The sequence below is a fragment of the Balaenoptera musculus genome, chromosome 8 (assembly GCF_009873245.2).
Source record: "Balaenoptera musculus isolate JJ_BM4_2016_0621 chromosome 8, mBalMus1.pri.v3, whole genome shotgun sequence".
Taxonomy (NCBI): Eukaryota; Metazoa; Chordata; class Mammalia; order Artiodactyla; family Balaenopteridae; genus Balaenoptera; species Balaenoptera musculus.
Window position 1 is genome coordinate 61,383,729 of NC_045792.1, and position 15,616 is coordinate 61,399,344.

The window sequence follows — 15,616 nt, forward strand, 5'->3', positions numbered from 1 at the left end:
CCCAGAGTCAGCATCCGCCTCAGGATGAGGGGAGTGGAATGCCCACACAAGGATGGGACGGATTTTTGGTGGCCATCTGTGCAGTCTACCACATTAACTTAAAAGAGGACAAATTTATTAATCTCAGAGCTGAAGACAGGCATCTCACCATTTTAGCGCACATGTCCTTGGTCGTGGGTGAGGTCTAGCTGTGCTCTCCCAGTTGTCTGAAGGTGTGAGCTTCCCTAGGCCGGTCCCAATGGGCGCAGTCACCTGCCTCTCTCATGCCCAACCCAGGATGAAAGGTGATTTCTGCAAAGTTCACTTTGTGAGTGATTCTGCTGAGGCAGAAGTGGTTCCTCTAGGCTTCTTATCCATCCCTTTCCTCTCCCCTTTCACTAACTTTGCTGTTTATCAGTTCCTTGCCCGTGGCGTCCACCCTTCTTACCAAGGTTCCCGCCTCTCTCTTGTTCCAGGCACTAACACAGGGGTAGATATTAGCGATGACACCTGTGAGCCTGGACTGGCCTCCGCGGCTTCCTACGTGAACCCCTTCCCGGTGCTGCGTCTCGTCGAGGACTTGAGGCTGGCCCTGGAGATGCTGGAGCATTCTCAGGAGAGAGCAGCCCTGCTGAGCCAGATCCCAGGCCCCACAGCTGCCTACATAAAGGGGTGGTTCGAGGAGAGCTTGGTGAGTAGGCCCATGGCCTGGGTGGGGAACACGGTCAGGGAGCCCCTGGCATGCCACCACCACCTGGGGCTGTTACTTCATCTGTGCACTGTCTAGTCTTTTCTTGCTTCCTGTCCAGATTTGGCCAACCCCCAGTGGGCGGTGGTCCTTCCCAGCAGAAGGGGAGGGCCTGGTCAAGCAGCTTAAGCTCCACAGTCAGCCTGCCTGTGCCCTCCCGTTGTTCTCCTGAAGGGGAAATCCAGGGCCAGAGAAGAGCGAACGTGGAAGGTGTTTCCCCCCAGATAGTACAGGCACAATTTGCTGTGTTATAATCCCTAGCTGGGGTCTCTATTTTCAGCTGAACCCACCATGCCCCTCGTTTCTTACAACAAACGAGAACCTTGTTGCCTCATCCATCCCTTTATTGCTGCCCCTACTCTTCAGACCACCTTGCCCTAGAAGTCCTTCCTGCCCCTAGAGTGGAATGCAGGTTTCCTGACTCTCCTTCTGCCCTCTCTAGATCAATCCTGCACACCTGCTAGCCTCTAAGGGAAGCAGATGAGTAACCAACGCTGTAAATTTATGGCTTTTGTTACCCATCTCCTTCCCTGTGGAGACCAGCCAGTCAGCTTTAAAAGATTAGTAATATCTGGGAATGGGTAAGGCAAGGAACTAGTCCATTCTGGAAGTGACCTGGATTGCACCCAGTCCGGGGCTGGGAAGCCAGAGGGAGCATGTGATTATTACCTAAGCTGAGTCTGAGGATGAAAGCTGGGATGCAGTCTCCTAAAGCTAGAGTCCTGTGGATCTGATGCAAAATTGGAAAGTATGCACAGAGCTAGGATGACAGGAACAGGACCACTAAATTGGGAGGGGCAGGTTGATGTTGAAAACCACAGAGGAAGGAGGTTGAGATCCTCTTTTCTGGAGGCCAAGTCATTTGTGATTAGACAGGTTATATCCCAGATGTCCTAGGTGCTCCTGTTCAGGAGTCTGTCAATACAGTCTTATCCCCATGCCTTCCTCTGAACACCGAAGAATTCTTTATTATATTCATTATATTTGTTGTTCAACATTTTCATCACATAGGTTGTCTGCCTGGAGTTCTGTAGCATACCCACAGGTAGGGAGAATAACGGCCTTCCAAAGATGTCTACATCCTAATGGCCAGAACCTGTGAATAAGTTACTGTATGTGGCAAAGGGGAAGGAAGCAGGTGGAATTAAGGTTGCTAATCAGTTGAGTTTAAAATAGGGAGAGCAGCCTGGATTATCCAGGTGAGCCTAGTGTAATCACTGGCGTCCTTATAAGTGGAAGGGGGCGGCAGCCGAGTCAGTGTCTGATGGATGTGGTGGGAGAAGGAGTCGCCCGTTACTGCTGCTGGCTTTGAAGGTGGAAGGGCCAAGAACTGAAGAATGCAGGCAGCTGCCAGGAGCTGGAAAACTGGACTCTCCCCTGGAGCCTCCAGAAGGGAAAGCAGCCCTGCCAACAGCTTGATTTTAGCTCAGTGAGATTCATTTCAGACGTCTGACCTCCAGAACTATAAGGTAATGAATTTGTGTTTTTGCAAGTCACTAAGTTTGCGGTAGTTCGTTACAGTAGCAACCGATAATGCCCAGAGAGGAAGGTGAAGGTTGCTGGATGGGTCTCGGGTAGGCCTGTTACAGGTCAGGTTTGCAAGCTGCCTCCTCGTCCCTCCCCCACATGAAGGCGGTTCTTGGTGGTCCTCTCAGACTTGTGCTGATAACGGACAGAAGTCCCCACCTGCTTCTCCGCTCACTCTTTTAACCAGATTGGGAGTTGCTGGGGGATGGCTTCGGTAGTCTAGTTCTCTTTCCCGCAGCAGAAGGATCCGCCCTTTGCTTCGCTAGAGAGGAACTCTCTGGCTGTTACCGTACTTGCAGCTTTATGATGTTGATCCTGGCTTCTCCCCTGTCATGTCTCACCATCTTCTGCCCACCGCTCTTTGCAGCTGCGGCTTTCCGGCTCACTTTACACCTGGCATGGGCGCCGATCCCTCCCTCCAGTCTTGCTAAGTACTACTGACTCAGGCTGTAGTGTTTACAGAAAATTTTATGAAGCTTCAAGAAAATGATAGGTCCTTAATTCCTCAGTCTGAAACCCTTGGGTCCACATGCATTTTAGAACTCAGAGCTTATTAAGCTTTAGAAAGGTGAGACAGTGCATGTGGGCTGTACAGTATGTACCATCTCTAGCAGATACAGGGCAGGAAACAGGTGAACATTTCTTCAGCAAAACTCGTGAATATCTGCGTGAAGTGCGATAAAGAAAGACTACAAATACACAATTTACAGTCACTATTTTTACCTTGTATAGATGTGCCTGAATTTATGAAACCATTTCTCTAATATTGAATTGAAATTCTTTTTAATCTTTCACTAATGATATGGCATTGCACAGACTTTGTCTAGAAATATTTGTCGTTACATCGAAATATTTTCAGATAGAATCGTGAAAGAATAAGAGTTAAAACAGACAAAATACAGAATGCTCAGTTAAGTTGGAATTTTAGATAAACAATGAATTTTTAGTAAGTATGTTTCATACAGTTTGCTAAGTCTGGCAACTCTGATCAAAGGTATTAATATCTTTAAGCCTTGTGACACATTCTTCCAAACCACTTTTCAGAAAGATTTTACTCATTTATATTTTCATTGGCAGGGTTTGAGATATATCCTGGTCAACAACAAGCACTAAGACTGAAAAAATAGCTTTATTAATTTCATAGGAAAAATGGCTTCATTTTATCTTTGCATTTCTTTGTTTAGTAGGAAGGCTAAATTTTTTTTATTAGCTTTCTAATATTCTGTATGGTCTCCAAACTTTTGATTTCTTACCCCAATATGAAAAAAATTCATTCTCCAAATATACATATTTGTATATGGAGAATTGTCCTAATATATGTAACTTATAAAACATAGTCCCAGATAGAAAATCCTTTTTAAAGGATGGGTTAAGGAAATAGCTCTAGAGACTTCCCTGGCGGTCCAGTGGTTAAGACTTCACCTTCCAGTGCACGGGGTGCAGGTTCAATCCCTGGTCCGGAAGCTAAGATCCCACTTCCCTGGCAGCCAAAAAAACAAAACATAAAAACAGAAGCAATATTGTAATGAATTCAATGAAGACTTTAAAAATGGTCCACATCAAAAAAAAAATCTTGGGCTTCCCTGGTGGCGCAGTGGTTGAGAATCTGCCTGCTAATGCAGGGGACACGGGTTGAGCCCTGGTCTGGGAAGATCCCACGTGCCGCGGAGCAGCTGGGCCCGTGAGCCACAATTACTGAGCCTGCGCGTCTGGAGCCTGTGCTCCGCAACAAGAGAGGCCGCAATAGTGAGAGGCCCGTGCACCGCGATGAAGAGTGGCCCCCACTTGCCACAACTAGAGAAAGCCCTCACACAGAAACGAAGACCCAACACAGCCATAAATAAATAAATAAATAAAATACTTAAAAGGAAAAAAAATCTTTAAAAAAGAAAATAGCTCTAATATTTTCTTCACACACAACACCCCCAGCGATCACCTTGAGTCCCTTGGGTGTGCCTGCCCTAGTCTGGTCTGTTAATATTTTGTGTTGTCTCACCCCACCCCTATTAGGATTTTAGTGTGTTTCTTAAATGACTTTTTACTAGCCCTTTGCTTTGTGGCATTTCTTTTCGTCACTTTGTTTTAAAATGTTGTTTATTTATGGTGGTTTTTTGAGGCAAAGACTTTAAAAGGATTGTAACTAATTTTATCAGTCTTTCCTGTTTGAATTTCTTATTTTCTTTCTAGAAAGGCCCTGCCTGACCTCAGATCAAATAATATTCACCTGTATTCTCTCTCCAGTAGGTTTATAGTTTGATTTGTATCTCATGGTTTACTCGAATTCATCTTCAATCTTTTTAGTGTGTGGCATGAAGTATGGATCTAACTTCTGTAATTTACCAAAAGAGGTTCTTAAAAAATATTTTTGATCCCAAAGTAGTTGATGTGGTGGTTGGTTTTTGCAAGATGCATTGCAGAAAACAGCTTGCATTCAGATTTGCAGATCTGTTTTGGGGAATGCTTGCCTTGGAGAGATTTTTCTAAAAGTTGTTGCATTCATAAAACTTTTGGAGTAGTTATGGCCATCAGCAACCTATGAATGTTGTACTTTTAGAGAGGTCAAAAGTTCATATAAACATTCCAAGATACCAGGGCTGGATGTTTAAGGTTTTGATTCTAGACAGAGACCACCTGTGTGTATTTTAGGTCTCACAGACCTAAAGTCATTTTACAAGGCACACACATTCCATAGCAGGTCTTATCTGTATGGAGATAGAATCCAAGGCCGTGAAGAAACCCACTGCTCCTCTTTAGATTGGTTTTAGATTGCCTTAGGTTGGTACTTTTAGTTAGAAGATGTTGCTGTACAAATTGTGGTCTATGGACCAGCAGTTTTGGCATCACTTGATAGCTTGTCTTCAAGAAAAATAAGTTAGAATTTGCCCCATCCACTGAACCATTTCCAGGTGATTCGTATTCACATTAAAGTTTGAAGCACTGCTTTAAACCAGAGACTCGCTTGAATTATTACCAAAAAAAAAAAAAAAAAAAAATCCCAGGTGACTTAAAATTGGAGCTAACAAGGTAGCTCGAGGGCTCAGGCAGGCAGTCCTTGTGCCTTCTCGTTTCTCATTCATGGTATCTGTACGTCCCTTGGGTGTTTGTGCTGTTCTCCTTCGTCATAAACCTCAGTTACTGCTTTGTCGTATGCTGGCCTGGCGTAATCCAACCCTGCCTTATGACACCTGTCAGTTGGGATTCTTTCTCAGAAAGTGGCATAAACAGTAAGGAGTTTTAAATGTCACTAACAAGATGTCCAGAGGATGGGCAGTCCCAGGGTTAAATCAGTGGCTCTGGGATGACCTCAAGGACTGCAGCTTTTCTTATCTTTCTCCCACCATCCTCAGGGTGTTGGTTCTTCCTCAGGTGTGTCCCCTAACAGTTGCAAGAAGGCTACTGCAGCTCTGGTCAGCCTGTCCTCACACACACACAGCTGTGTCCAGAGGTAGAATATGTCCTCTTTTTATAAAACTGGGGAAGAAGATTTCTCTGAAACCCCCCAGCTTCTCATATGGTCCCAATGGTCAGGATTTGTTTGCATGTGCATACCCTAGCTGCCAGGGAGGCTGGGGAACCAGTGTTGGTGCCTTTACTGATCATAGTGGGAGGGAGGCGTCTGTCGGGAAGGAACCATGACGGAGGGGGGGGAAATAAATGGCCTTTTATTCTTGTTGACTGACAAGTTCTTTTCATATTTTCTGTGTGTGTGTGTTAACCCCTGAAGGAAAGAATCTCATTGGCTTAACTCATAATTTTTGAGCCAAGCGCTCCGGGTCTATGAAGAAATGTTAATTGCAAAAGAAACAGAAATTAAAGATTGTCGTTTATGCTCAGCTGTGGTTGGTTTTGCAAGATGCATTGCAGAAAACAGCTTGCATTCAGATTTGCAGATCTGTTTCGGGGTCTGTTTACAATGGTTGGGGGAATGCTTGCCTTGGAGAGATTTTTCTAGAAGTTGTTGCATTGGATTTAGTTGCCCTTGGGTCAGGTCTCCACCCAAGGGCCAATTATTAGCTGGGGTGAGAGGGTAGGAATCGTGGTCTCCTGTTACCGTTCAACAATAACTATACCTGGGATCTTCAGTCACAGATACTGGCAGCTGTAGCACACAGAAATAGGGGCTGCTGAAGAGGCCGCAGTGGATGTGGGGAAGCGGTTGGCGGTTCGAACACATAGCGGACTAGTCCTGGGCCCCCGCCCTTATGTCTTAAACGGTGAGGGAGCTGTGGTCCCTAGTGCATCGTGGTCAGAAAGCCCGTGTGTGGGCAGCTGTTTCTTACAGTGGGGCTGGTTCCTCCTTGCTGGGTGCTGGCAGGGCTGGACACAGACTGGCTGGCAGCAGCAGGGATTCTCGGCCTGGGAATAGTTATAAACAAGCCAGGCTCATCCTAAAGACACAAGTGTCAATGGGACAGAACTGCCCAGGATTCAGCGGTGCTCGGTGGTGGGCAAGTTCCCAGAGCTTTGGGGCCTAAAACAGGGCCCTCCCTTCCTTGGCCCCTAACAGAATGAGGAAAGGTGGGCTTCAGGCCTGGAAGGGTATGTGCGGGGCTCTCTAAGCTGGGGTCCCTCTGGGACTTCAATGAAGAAAGGAACAAAGGGCCTGGATCCCCCTGTTCTAGGAGCAGAACTGTTACCCATCCAGGTCTGTTTGCCTGGTGCACAGCAGGCCAAATGCTGAGATGCTGTGGTTTACAGCCAAGAGTTTATTCACAAGGCAGCCAAGTGAGAAGACAGGAGAATATGTCTCAGATCTGCCTCGCTGAAGGAGAGGGGGTTGGAGTGTTTATGGGATAAGAAGGTGGTCTTAGGGCAGAGGTGATTGGAAGTAGGGAAAAAGTGAGGAAATCGGTGTTCTGCGCAGGTGCATCTGGGTTAATGCTTCTGCGTATTCCAGATGGAGGCCCTTAGCATCATCTGAGGGTGGAGTTTTCCAGTCCTTTGATGTCAGAAGGCCATTCATTAGACATCTGCACAGGCCCAGTTTTAGGGTGGTGCCAACCGGTCCCTGGCCGGCTCACACTGGGCAGGAGCTGACTCCAAGTTCCTGTAAAAACAGCTGGGCTGCGTGAAGCTGGGACGGTATGCAATTAAAGGGAGGAAAACAGAAAGAAGGAAAGAAAAGAACAAGTGAACTTAATGAAGGCAATTTACAAGCAAAGGGGTTTTAGCAAGCTGTTCCCTTATCTGTTGTTCTATAAGACAAGTTCAGTAATTTCTATTATCAGCTTCTGTTAACTCTATGGGGCACAGTTTCAGTATCCGAACTCTGGGCTTAGCCTCAGAAAGTTGGTGGAGTGCCAAGGCGCTTCGGATGGGGCTCTTGCATAGGAAAGGTTCCTGGAGACCCAGGCGAGCAGGGATCACGGAGCCTGGTCTGCAGAGACTCATCAGTGAGGCTGTCCTGTGATAGCAGAAGAGTGTGAGCCTCTTTCATGGTTGGCAGACGGGGCCGAGCTCAGGGTCAGGACTCGTAGAGGATGAAGCTGAGGCCCAGGCTGGAAGGCTGCAGCATCTCTGCTGTGATGGGAATGGAGCCGAGTTCCAGAAAGGGGCCACCTCGTTCCTCTCCCTGCAGCTGCCTCCTAGGCCTGTGGTGACCTGGGGGATGAAGCCCTCAGGGAGAGTGGCACCCATAAAGGGCTGGTCAGCCAGCTTCCAGTGGGCCCTGCAGGGCTGGGGAAACAGCCAGCTGGGGGGGGGGGGCGGAGCGGGCAGGTGACCCAGGTTCCTGGGAGATGCCCAAGTGATACCAGAGCCGGCAGGGTCTCCAGATGGAGCAGCTCTGGGGCCTTCTCTAATAGTTGGGCACACGCATTCGTCATCTGCAAGGTATCAGTCTGTTCCACTGTTTCATTACTTCGGATGTGGGTCAGGGAGATTTTTGGTGAAGACCTGAGGCCTCGGGGGCTGAAGGTGAAGCCTGAAGAAAGGCAGGTAAGCCCAGCAGCAGCGGAGTGCGGGCAAGTCAGGGCAGAGCCCGGGCTCCAGGGCGGGGGGCGGGGGGGCTTGGCAGAGACCCTCCAGAGGGGCTGTCCTCTGTGCCGCCCTCTGGAAGCAGCGTTCGTGGAGTCGGTGTGGCCTGCCGGAGGGCCCATGCTCTCCTCAGCCAGGGTGCAGGTGTCCTGGTCAGCGTGCTTGGGCAGGTGGAGGGGAGCAAACCAGGGTGAGGCGGTGTGGGATGAGGCAAAAGGCCGGCTCTCTGCCACTCGCATGTGGCCACGGGTGGACCTCTTTTCCCTCCTCTGGGACTCAGTTTCCCTGCTGGAAATGAGAGCTGGTCTGACAGCCCGTCTGCAGGGTCCAGACACGCATTCCAGTCCTGCGGTTTAAAGGCTACAGAGCGGCCCCCTGGTAGCCACCAGCCCCTGCCTTCCTCAGTCTAGACGTTTAGGTTTGCAAAGTGTAGACAGGTTAGGGAGCCCCTCTAGGCACAGCTGCCCCATGTCGGGGCTCGGCCGAGGCCGTCATCTCTGGTCATCCCTGGAGCTGTGAAATGGGAGGCCCTGAATCGGCAGCTTCCTCTGGGCCTGGCTGGTCTGGGGAAGTAAGGCCCCTCTGGGGTGTGTGCCGACGACCTCTGTCAGTCTGTCCATCAGATGTTCACGTGCCCTCAGCTACCTTCTTAACCAGTCTCTCCAGAAACAAAAAGACCAGCCCAGGAGGGTGCACGGCCACCCCCGTCGTCAGCCCAGCCACCGTGTCACAGATGGCGGCTCCTTCAGCTCCCGGCCCCTCAAACAAAGCCCCGACGTTCCCGCCAGATTCAGCCTGCAGTCTTTCATTCGGGCCAGTAGAAGCAAATCTGCTCACCGTATTGAAAAGCTCAGAGGAGTTACAAAAAAAAAAAAAAAAAAAAAAGGGTGGGGAGAAGCTGTTTTACGAATTATAAACCGTGAGCTTGAGTTTCTCGTGCCCTGCGATTCGTCTCTGTATCTCTGTTCTCCGCTCAGGGCCAGGAGCAAGAGGTGGGTGGGGTATTTGTGTGGAAACATGTTCATTTTGGAAAGTTACAGACGGGAGTTTTATAGGAAAATCTTGGCTTTCTGGAAGTTAGAAAAGGGGAAATTTGGTGATTGTTTTCCAAAAAAAAAAAATAAGTGAAGCCTATGTGAGCCAATTTCCAGTGCGCGTTTCTTGCCCTCCCCACTATAGGTGTGAACTTGAGAGTTGTAGGTGTCAGCGTTTCTTTCCTGTGCTTCTCTCCCAAGGGACTCCTGCTAGGCTGGTATGCTGGTTGTGGGGAGGCTTTTGTCCCTGTGCAATACTGGAAGAAGCCACTAGGTGGGAGTCAGGGACAAATGCTGGAAAGTCTAAAAGCCCAAGGAAGAAGATAGGGGCTTTATATGAGAAAATAGCTGCCTCCTCCCAACGCTTAGAGGACATAAGTTCCTCTCATTAATGAAGCCGCTGGACAGTGTACCTGAGTCAGCTGGCAAAAAGAATTATTTTCCTTGGAACCCAGTGGACAAAGGGTAGGCCTGGGAGGCCTCTACTGTTTGTGGCGGGGGAAGAGGGATGAGGACCGGTCCTGGGAGCGTAGACTTGACCTTCCATTGTCAAAGGCGAGAAGATCTCTCCAAACACCTTTAATTCCAGTGCCTTTTGCTGGTGCGCTATTAATTAGGGTGGCCTCTCCATTTCCTGACCCTGCGTCTGTCAGGCCCTGCCCTAGAGAAGTCTCTTGTACCTTGGGGGATTTTGAATACGTTTTTTTCCTGTCACAGCACCCCAGACTAGGGGCCTTCAGCCACTGCAAACTTAGCAGTTTTAATTTTCCTGGATTTTGGGTTTCTCCCCGCCGTCCAAGTAAATTGTACCTTACTAAATTCCAGAGATCTGGCTTCTTTCAGACTTGACTTGAGACTGTTTCAGTCCCTCAGAACCAATGTTTATAAACGATCAAGAATGTGCAAACAGTGGTGAAAGAGCAAATAAATCCTTCCCCACTAAATTTCCTGCTTCAGGCCCAGGGGACATGGTGGGCAATGTTGCCTGGTTAGCATGACCTGAGGTCTGAGCATGTGGACACCCCCCCACCCTCCGCCCGCAAAGAGGGCTCGCCAGCACACCGCCGGGCCTCCTTCCCTTTCAGGCGCCCGCTGGCAGGTAGGGAGGCTCCAGAGGAGTCACACTTCCGGGCAGACTGCTCAGTACACTGGGCTCCAAGACCCTCCGGAAGTAGTCTCCTAACCTCTTACCCCTCAGATACGGTCCTGAGACCAGCAGGATGAGCATCACTGGGAAGCTTGTTCGTGATGCACGATCTCGGGCCCCGTTCCCAACCTGCTGGGTCCGAGTCTGCCTTTTCACAGGAAAGCCCGCTAGCCCTGGTGGTTCACTAAAGATAGAGAAGCGTCCTCCTCACCCCAGGGTCAGCAATCTATGGCCTGTATTTGGCCTGCTGCCTATTTCTTATTCCCTGTGAGCTAAGCATAATTTTTATGTTTTTCAGTGATTGAGAAATCACAAGGAGACGATTTTGTGATGTGAACATGATATAAAACTTAGCGTTCACAAAAAAAAGTGTTGCTGCAACACAGCTACTCTCAACTGCTTTCCGCGTTGGCTGTGGCTGCTTTTGCGCTACAAATGGGAGTCGACTGTCACAAACCATATGGCCCACAAAGCCTAAATCATTTGCCATCTGGCCCTTTACAGGCAGTGTGCCGCCCCTTCTGCTAACTCGTTTTGGAGGTGGGTCTTCATGCTTGGACACCCTGGGGACCTGGGCTGCGGTGGCCAGGATGCCTGTTTCACAAGCAGGACTTGCTTGCCAGCCCCGAGGAGCCGTGTCCCTCAGGCTAGCTCTTCCCTCTCCTCCCCTCCCTCTCCCAAGAGGCAGGCCCACGGTGCAGCGCACCTGTTGAAGGGCACAAGCCTGTCTGACTTACTAGGTCCGTCCTGGCACCTGTCACCGTGGCCCAGAGGCCAAGGCTCAGGGCCGAGTTGGAGCTCAGGATGCAGGTGAGAGGTCAGCGGAATAGCATGTGACCCCTTCTCGGTCCACAGTTGTGCCCAGTTAGATGCTGCTGACTCCTGGTAGCTGGCAGGAGGAGCAATATCTCAGGAACTCCATCCCCAGTCATTCCCACGCATACGTGGGATTCCGGCCAGATAAGTGACTTTCTTGGGTTCCCCTCCTGGACCCAGGGATGAGGAGGAGGGCAGTCTGTATGAGTTCCCCTGACCACTGTGGCCTCTTAGCTGTGCTTTTGCTCCCCAAATGCTCAGTTGCCTGCCCTTTGCCCTCAGCTTCCTGTTCCAGACAATAGTGAGTTGAGTCTGGTCGATGTGAGTTGCTTTTGGGAAGGCTCCGAGGGCCATAGGGTCACTGTAATGACTCCTATTGACGTACCGTATGTGGTTCCTGAAAACATCTCTCTTTAGTGATGGATCCAGGGAGTCCCTGAGACTCTACCTCACAGGGCAGTACTATAGAAGTAGGACCACCCCCATCCTGCCTTAATAAGGGCAGCCTAAATCTTTCTGAGTAATTACTTAGACCAGATAAAACCCAGGCTTTCAATCTTTTGGGAGTCATGGATCATTTTGATGACCTGATGAAAACTATTTCAGAGAAATAGTGATTTATTCCTACCAAATAGTGCTTTATATACATTTTATGAATGTACTCAAGGGCCTGTCTGATCCTCCGAAGCCCCTCTGTGGCCTACGGGGAGGAGCCCCTGGCTGGGATGGCCTTCTGAGTGAGGGGCTGCAGCCATGGGTTTGCTTCTAGGCCTTTGGAGTGCTATTTTGTGGATTCTGAGTTGAAGTGCAGTATACTTTGGGGTTTCAAAAAAAAAAAGACTGAGGTAAGAATTGCTACTTGAGGATACTGTAAAAATATGTCAAGAATTTAGCTGCAGCTTGTCTGGATTCCCTCCCTCCCTCCCTCCTTCCTCTCCTTTCCCTTTCTCCCCTTCTCACTTCCCACCCCCATTCATCACACATGAGTTGAGCTAATAGATGAAGCTGGCTCTGTCTTTTCCTCTCTGAGTTGAGCATCTTTACCCTGGGGAAACCCGTTTTCTCCACATAGAGTTTCAGGCTTATCTTTCCAGTCTCACCATTTGAGCCTCACTCTTTCGCGCGGAGAACGTTCAGGTTCTTACCGTGTGCTAGGAATCGCGCTAGGCGTAGAAATCAGAGCCGTGAATCAGGGCTCACACATGTGCTCCCGTCTGGTGAAGCGGACAGACGTGTAAACAGGTGTGGTTCAGTGCCGCAGGGCAGGTGGTGACACGGGGAGGGGGGTGGGTGCCGGGGAGCCAGCTTCCCCAGAGGCAGGTCGGGGTCAGCGAGGCTGGGAGGCTGCCATGGTGCCGCCTGGTCCCCTCTTTCCTCCTCTCACACCAGAACCTACCAGAGGACACTGATCCCCCCTCCAAGGGTGGGCAGGCCTCTCCCCATACAGCCCCCAAGTCAGCTGTCTTGCCTCTTCCTCCCCGGAGCCCCAGGAACACCTTTTATCACGTACCGTGTGGAAGTTCTTTGCCCAGGGCAAGAAGTTGGTTTCAGTTGCCTTGGATGCTGGGCAAACGTGTGTTGACCAAATGAATTCTTCACCTGACTTTCCCAGGTTTTTAGACAGAAAAAGGTAAAACGGCCTACCCACCCCTGCAGCCTTAGAGACCTTGACTAACACATCCTATCCTAGTTCTGGGCAGGGAACCTTGGTAGGTGAGGCCCGGGCTGCACTCTGGAACTGGGCCAGAGGCCAGAAGAAGGCTCTAGAGCTCAGGGCATGGGCAGCTGAGCCTGCTTTTCCTTTCTGGCCTCTGATGTGGGTGTGCCTCCAGGAATTTACTCCTCCCCTCCTGCCAGCTGCTGGCCACAACCCTCCTCCTGCCGCCTCTGTGCTGTGTGGACTGGGCCAGCCTGCCGGGGACTGTGTGTGTTTTCTGCCTTGTCCTCGGGCCCTGCTTCTGGGCTGTGGACAGCGTAGATGCCGTGCTCAGCAGCATGCCAACACCTGGCAGAGCCCTCTCTTCAGGTGGGAGCGCCAGGAAACCCCCTGGTGACCCCCAAGGGCGCCGGGAAGGCCCACGCAGTCACAAGATGTGTGTCTGCAAGTCATTTCGGGCAGCAGAGCTCAGAGGCCTTGCATGTAACCACAGTTCCCATTGCACCCACATCAAAGACTGCTTTCATAACCAGTCATAGCTGAGGGCCACACGTTGAGGGCTGGGCAAGGGAGAAAAGCTGTTTTTAGGGGAGCTCTCAGAGGAGGTGGGAATGTGGGGAAGTGGGGGGCAGCCTGTGGGGAATGCTGGACAGACCACCCTGGCAAGCCAGCATGTGACCTGCCAGTAAGAAGGCAGACGCAGCTCCCTGTCTCCTCAGCCTGTTTCCTTCCCAAGGCTCCCACCCAGAGTGCTCCCTAGATCTCACGGACACACGTGAGGTGGCCTCACCTGGCTTGTGAAGCAGCTAGTCTGGGCTGGGGGACAGCCACCGAGGCAGGCACTTGACAGAAGCTCTGCCCCGTCTGTTCCCGTGCAGAATGCGGCCCCGGGAGCCCTGTGGTGATGGCTGGCAGCAGAGGTCTCCAAGGCTGCAGCACCGGGCGGTGCCCCCAGTGCCCAGGACGGCAAACCCCCAGCAGGGCCAAGAACCCAGACTGGAGCTGGTTCTGAGTTTGTTCTTATTTGGAAACGACTGGCTTCCCTCAGGGCACAGCCCGACACCAGCCTGGAGGAAAAGGGGTGGGCGTGGGCCGCTGGGTGGGAGTCAGGCTGTGTGTGGGAACCAGCAATTCCTCCAAGAGCAGCGCTTATTTTTAGTCTTCTCCCCAGTCCCAAATAAACTGAGAGCAGCTGGGAGCCTGTGGGTAAATGCAGAGTGGAGCTGAGACAGGAAACCGGGGTCTCTCCCTAATGAGTTCCAGCCACTCCAGAAGGGGGAAGCCAGACGAGGAATTTTCTTCAGGACTGTTTCCCTCTGGCAGGCTCTGGTATTATCACCGAAAAGAATGTTCGTGTGTGTGTGTGTGTGTGTGTGTGTGTGTGTGTGTGTGTGTTTACAATTCCTGTCCAAGTCTGTCTTTCCCCCCCGCCCCCCTTCTGCTAGGTTCCCCTGCTCTGCAGTCTCTGTGTCCCAGAGCTAATGCCTGTGTGTGTCCGGGGGGTGGGTGGGGGGGCGTGGGAGGTGGATACAGGAGCAGCACGGTCTGGTCTGAGCCAGTGTGTCTCTGAAACTGTTTAGGGAAAGGCTGCCGGACACAGGCCAGGGACGTGGGGAAATTTGAACACAGCTTGACGTTCCTGAGGGGGAGGGGGCAGAAGCAAGGAAGAGGAGAGAATTTGGTCTCTGGCCAGAAAAAGGGCTTTTTCAACCAAGGAATCTAACTGCTGACATGGGTGCCCAGCATGGATGGGGACATTGATGTTTACAAGCATTTCGCGTGGCTGAAGAGGGTGAGTGGCTGCTTTGTCTGGGTCTGCGTGGAGATGAGTGAGGGGAGAGACGCTGTGTGTGTGTGTCCGTGTGTGTGTATGTGTGTGTGTGGAGGGGGGAGGTGTTTGTCCGGCGAAGCCCCGTGGTGGCCAAGTTCTCCATGAGAATCTAATTATAGACACTAGGGGAGAAAACAGACAGCTGTCTTTGTTTCTCCTCTGACATTCTACTGAATGAGCCTCTGTGCAGAAAGGCAAGAATGAAGTGAGGAAAGTTCGTTATTTTAACTTTGGCACGTGAACAGTTGGAGGCTCCAAACACCGTGACCAGAAGAAGGTGCCCACCACTTTTTGGTGTGAGGATGCGGAGGAGAAGCCGCTGCCTTTCAAACGCACTGGATTCAGAAGTTGTTGGGCTTCTCCTCTGCTCGGAAGTTATCTGGTGTGGAGATTAGTCGGTCTGCTGTCAGCCGAAGGAGCTGCTGCGTTTGCAGGGGGCGGGGGTGGGGGGAGGCTCTCGGAAGTCCTCTTCTGCGTGTTTCTCAGAGGCCGAGGGCTGGCGTTGCAAGTCGTTCCTGCCGACTCTGTAGGGGGTGAGCGTGAGAGTGTGGGGTGAGCAGCAGTGGGTGCGTGCTGGGGGCTGGGGTAGCGTCCGCACTCACAGCAGCCCCCAGGCTCGCTCTTCTTTTGTCACCGTCTTTGATCTGCAAAGATGGGTATCCATCTGTTTTCACACTGAGGCTGAATGTTTTCAGAGGCAGGAAGGGCAAAAGCAGCTGCCAGATAAGAGATCTGACATTGTAACTGTAGAAGAACAGGAGGGCCAGGAAGTGTCCAGCTCCGAAGGTCCCCGACCCCAGCGCCCCAAACCTGGGCCTGCTTTTGTGTGCGCCCTCTGCACCTCTCGTTCAGCAAATATTTATCGAGTTCTGGGTACTGGGTGTCCATTGGTGAGCACAAA

The 15,616-nt window shown here is 50.9% G+C and overlaps 1 protein-coding gene across 24 annotated transcripts in view; it reads left to right on the forward strand.

Annotated features, from left to right (window-relative positions):
* Positions 1–15,616, forward strand: part of PPFIBP2 (PPFIA binding protein 2) — a 151,545-nt gene that overhangs the window by 50,881 nt on the left and 85,048 nt on the right. For 20 of the 24 annotated variants that reach the window (XR_005020882.1, XR_005020883.1, XR_005020884.1 and 17 more), the window contains exon 3: positions 456–670. The exons of 1 other annotated variant lie outside the window; for it this stretch is intronic. Coding sequence is in view for 15 of the 23 variants with exons in the window: in XM_036860151.1 (XP_036716046.1) it covers positions 456–670 (215 nt within the window). In the remaining 8 variants the exon portion in view is untranslated. Of the gene's footprint in view, positions 1–455; positions 671–14,523; positions 14,677–15,616 lie in introns of those variants that run through there. 3 more of the 24 variants (XM_036860148.1, XM_036860150.1, XM_036860153.1) reach the window with 2 other exon arrangements.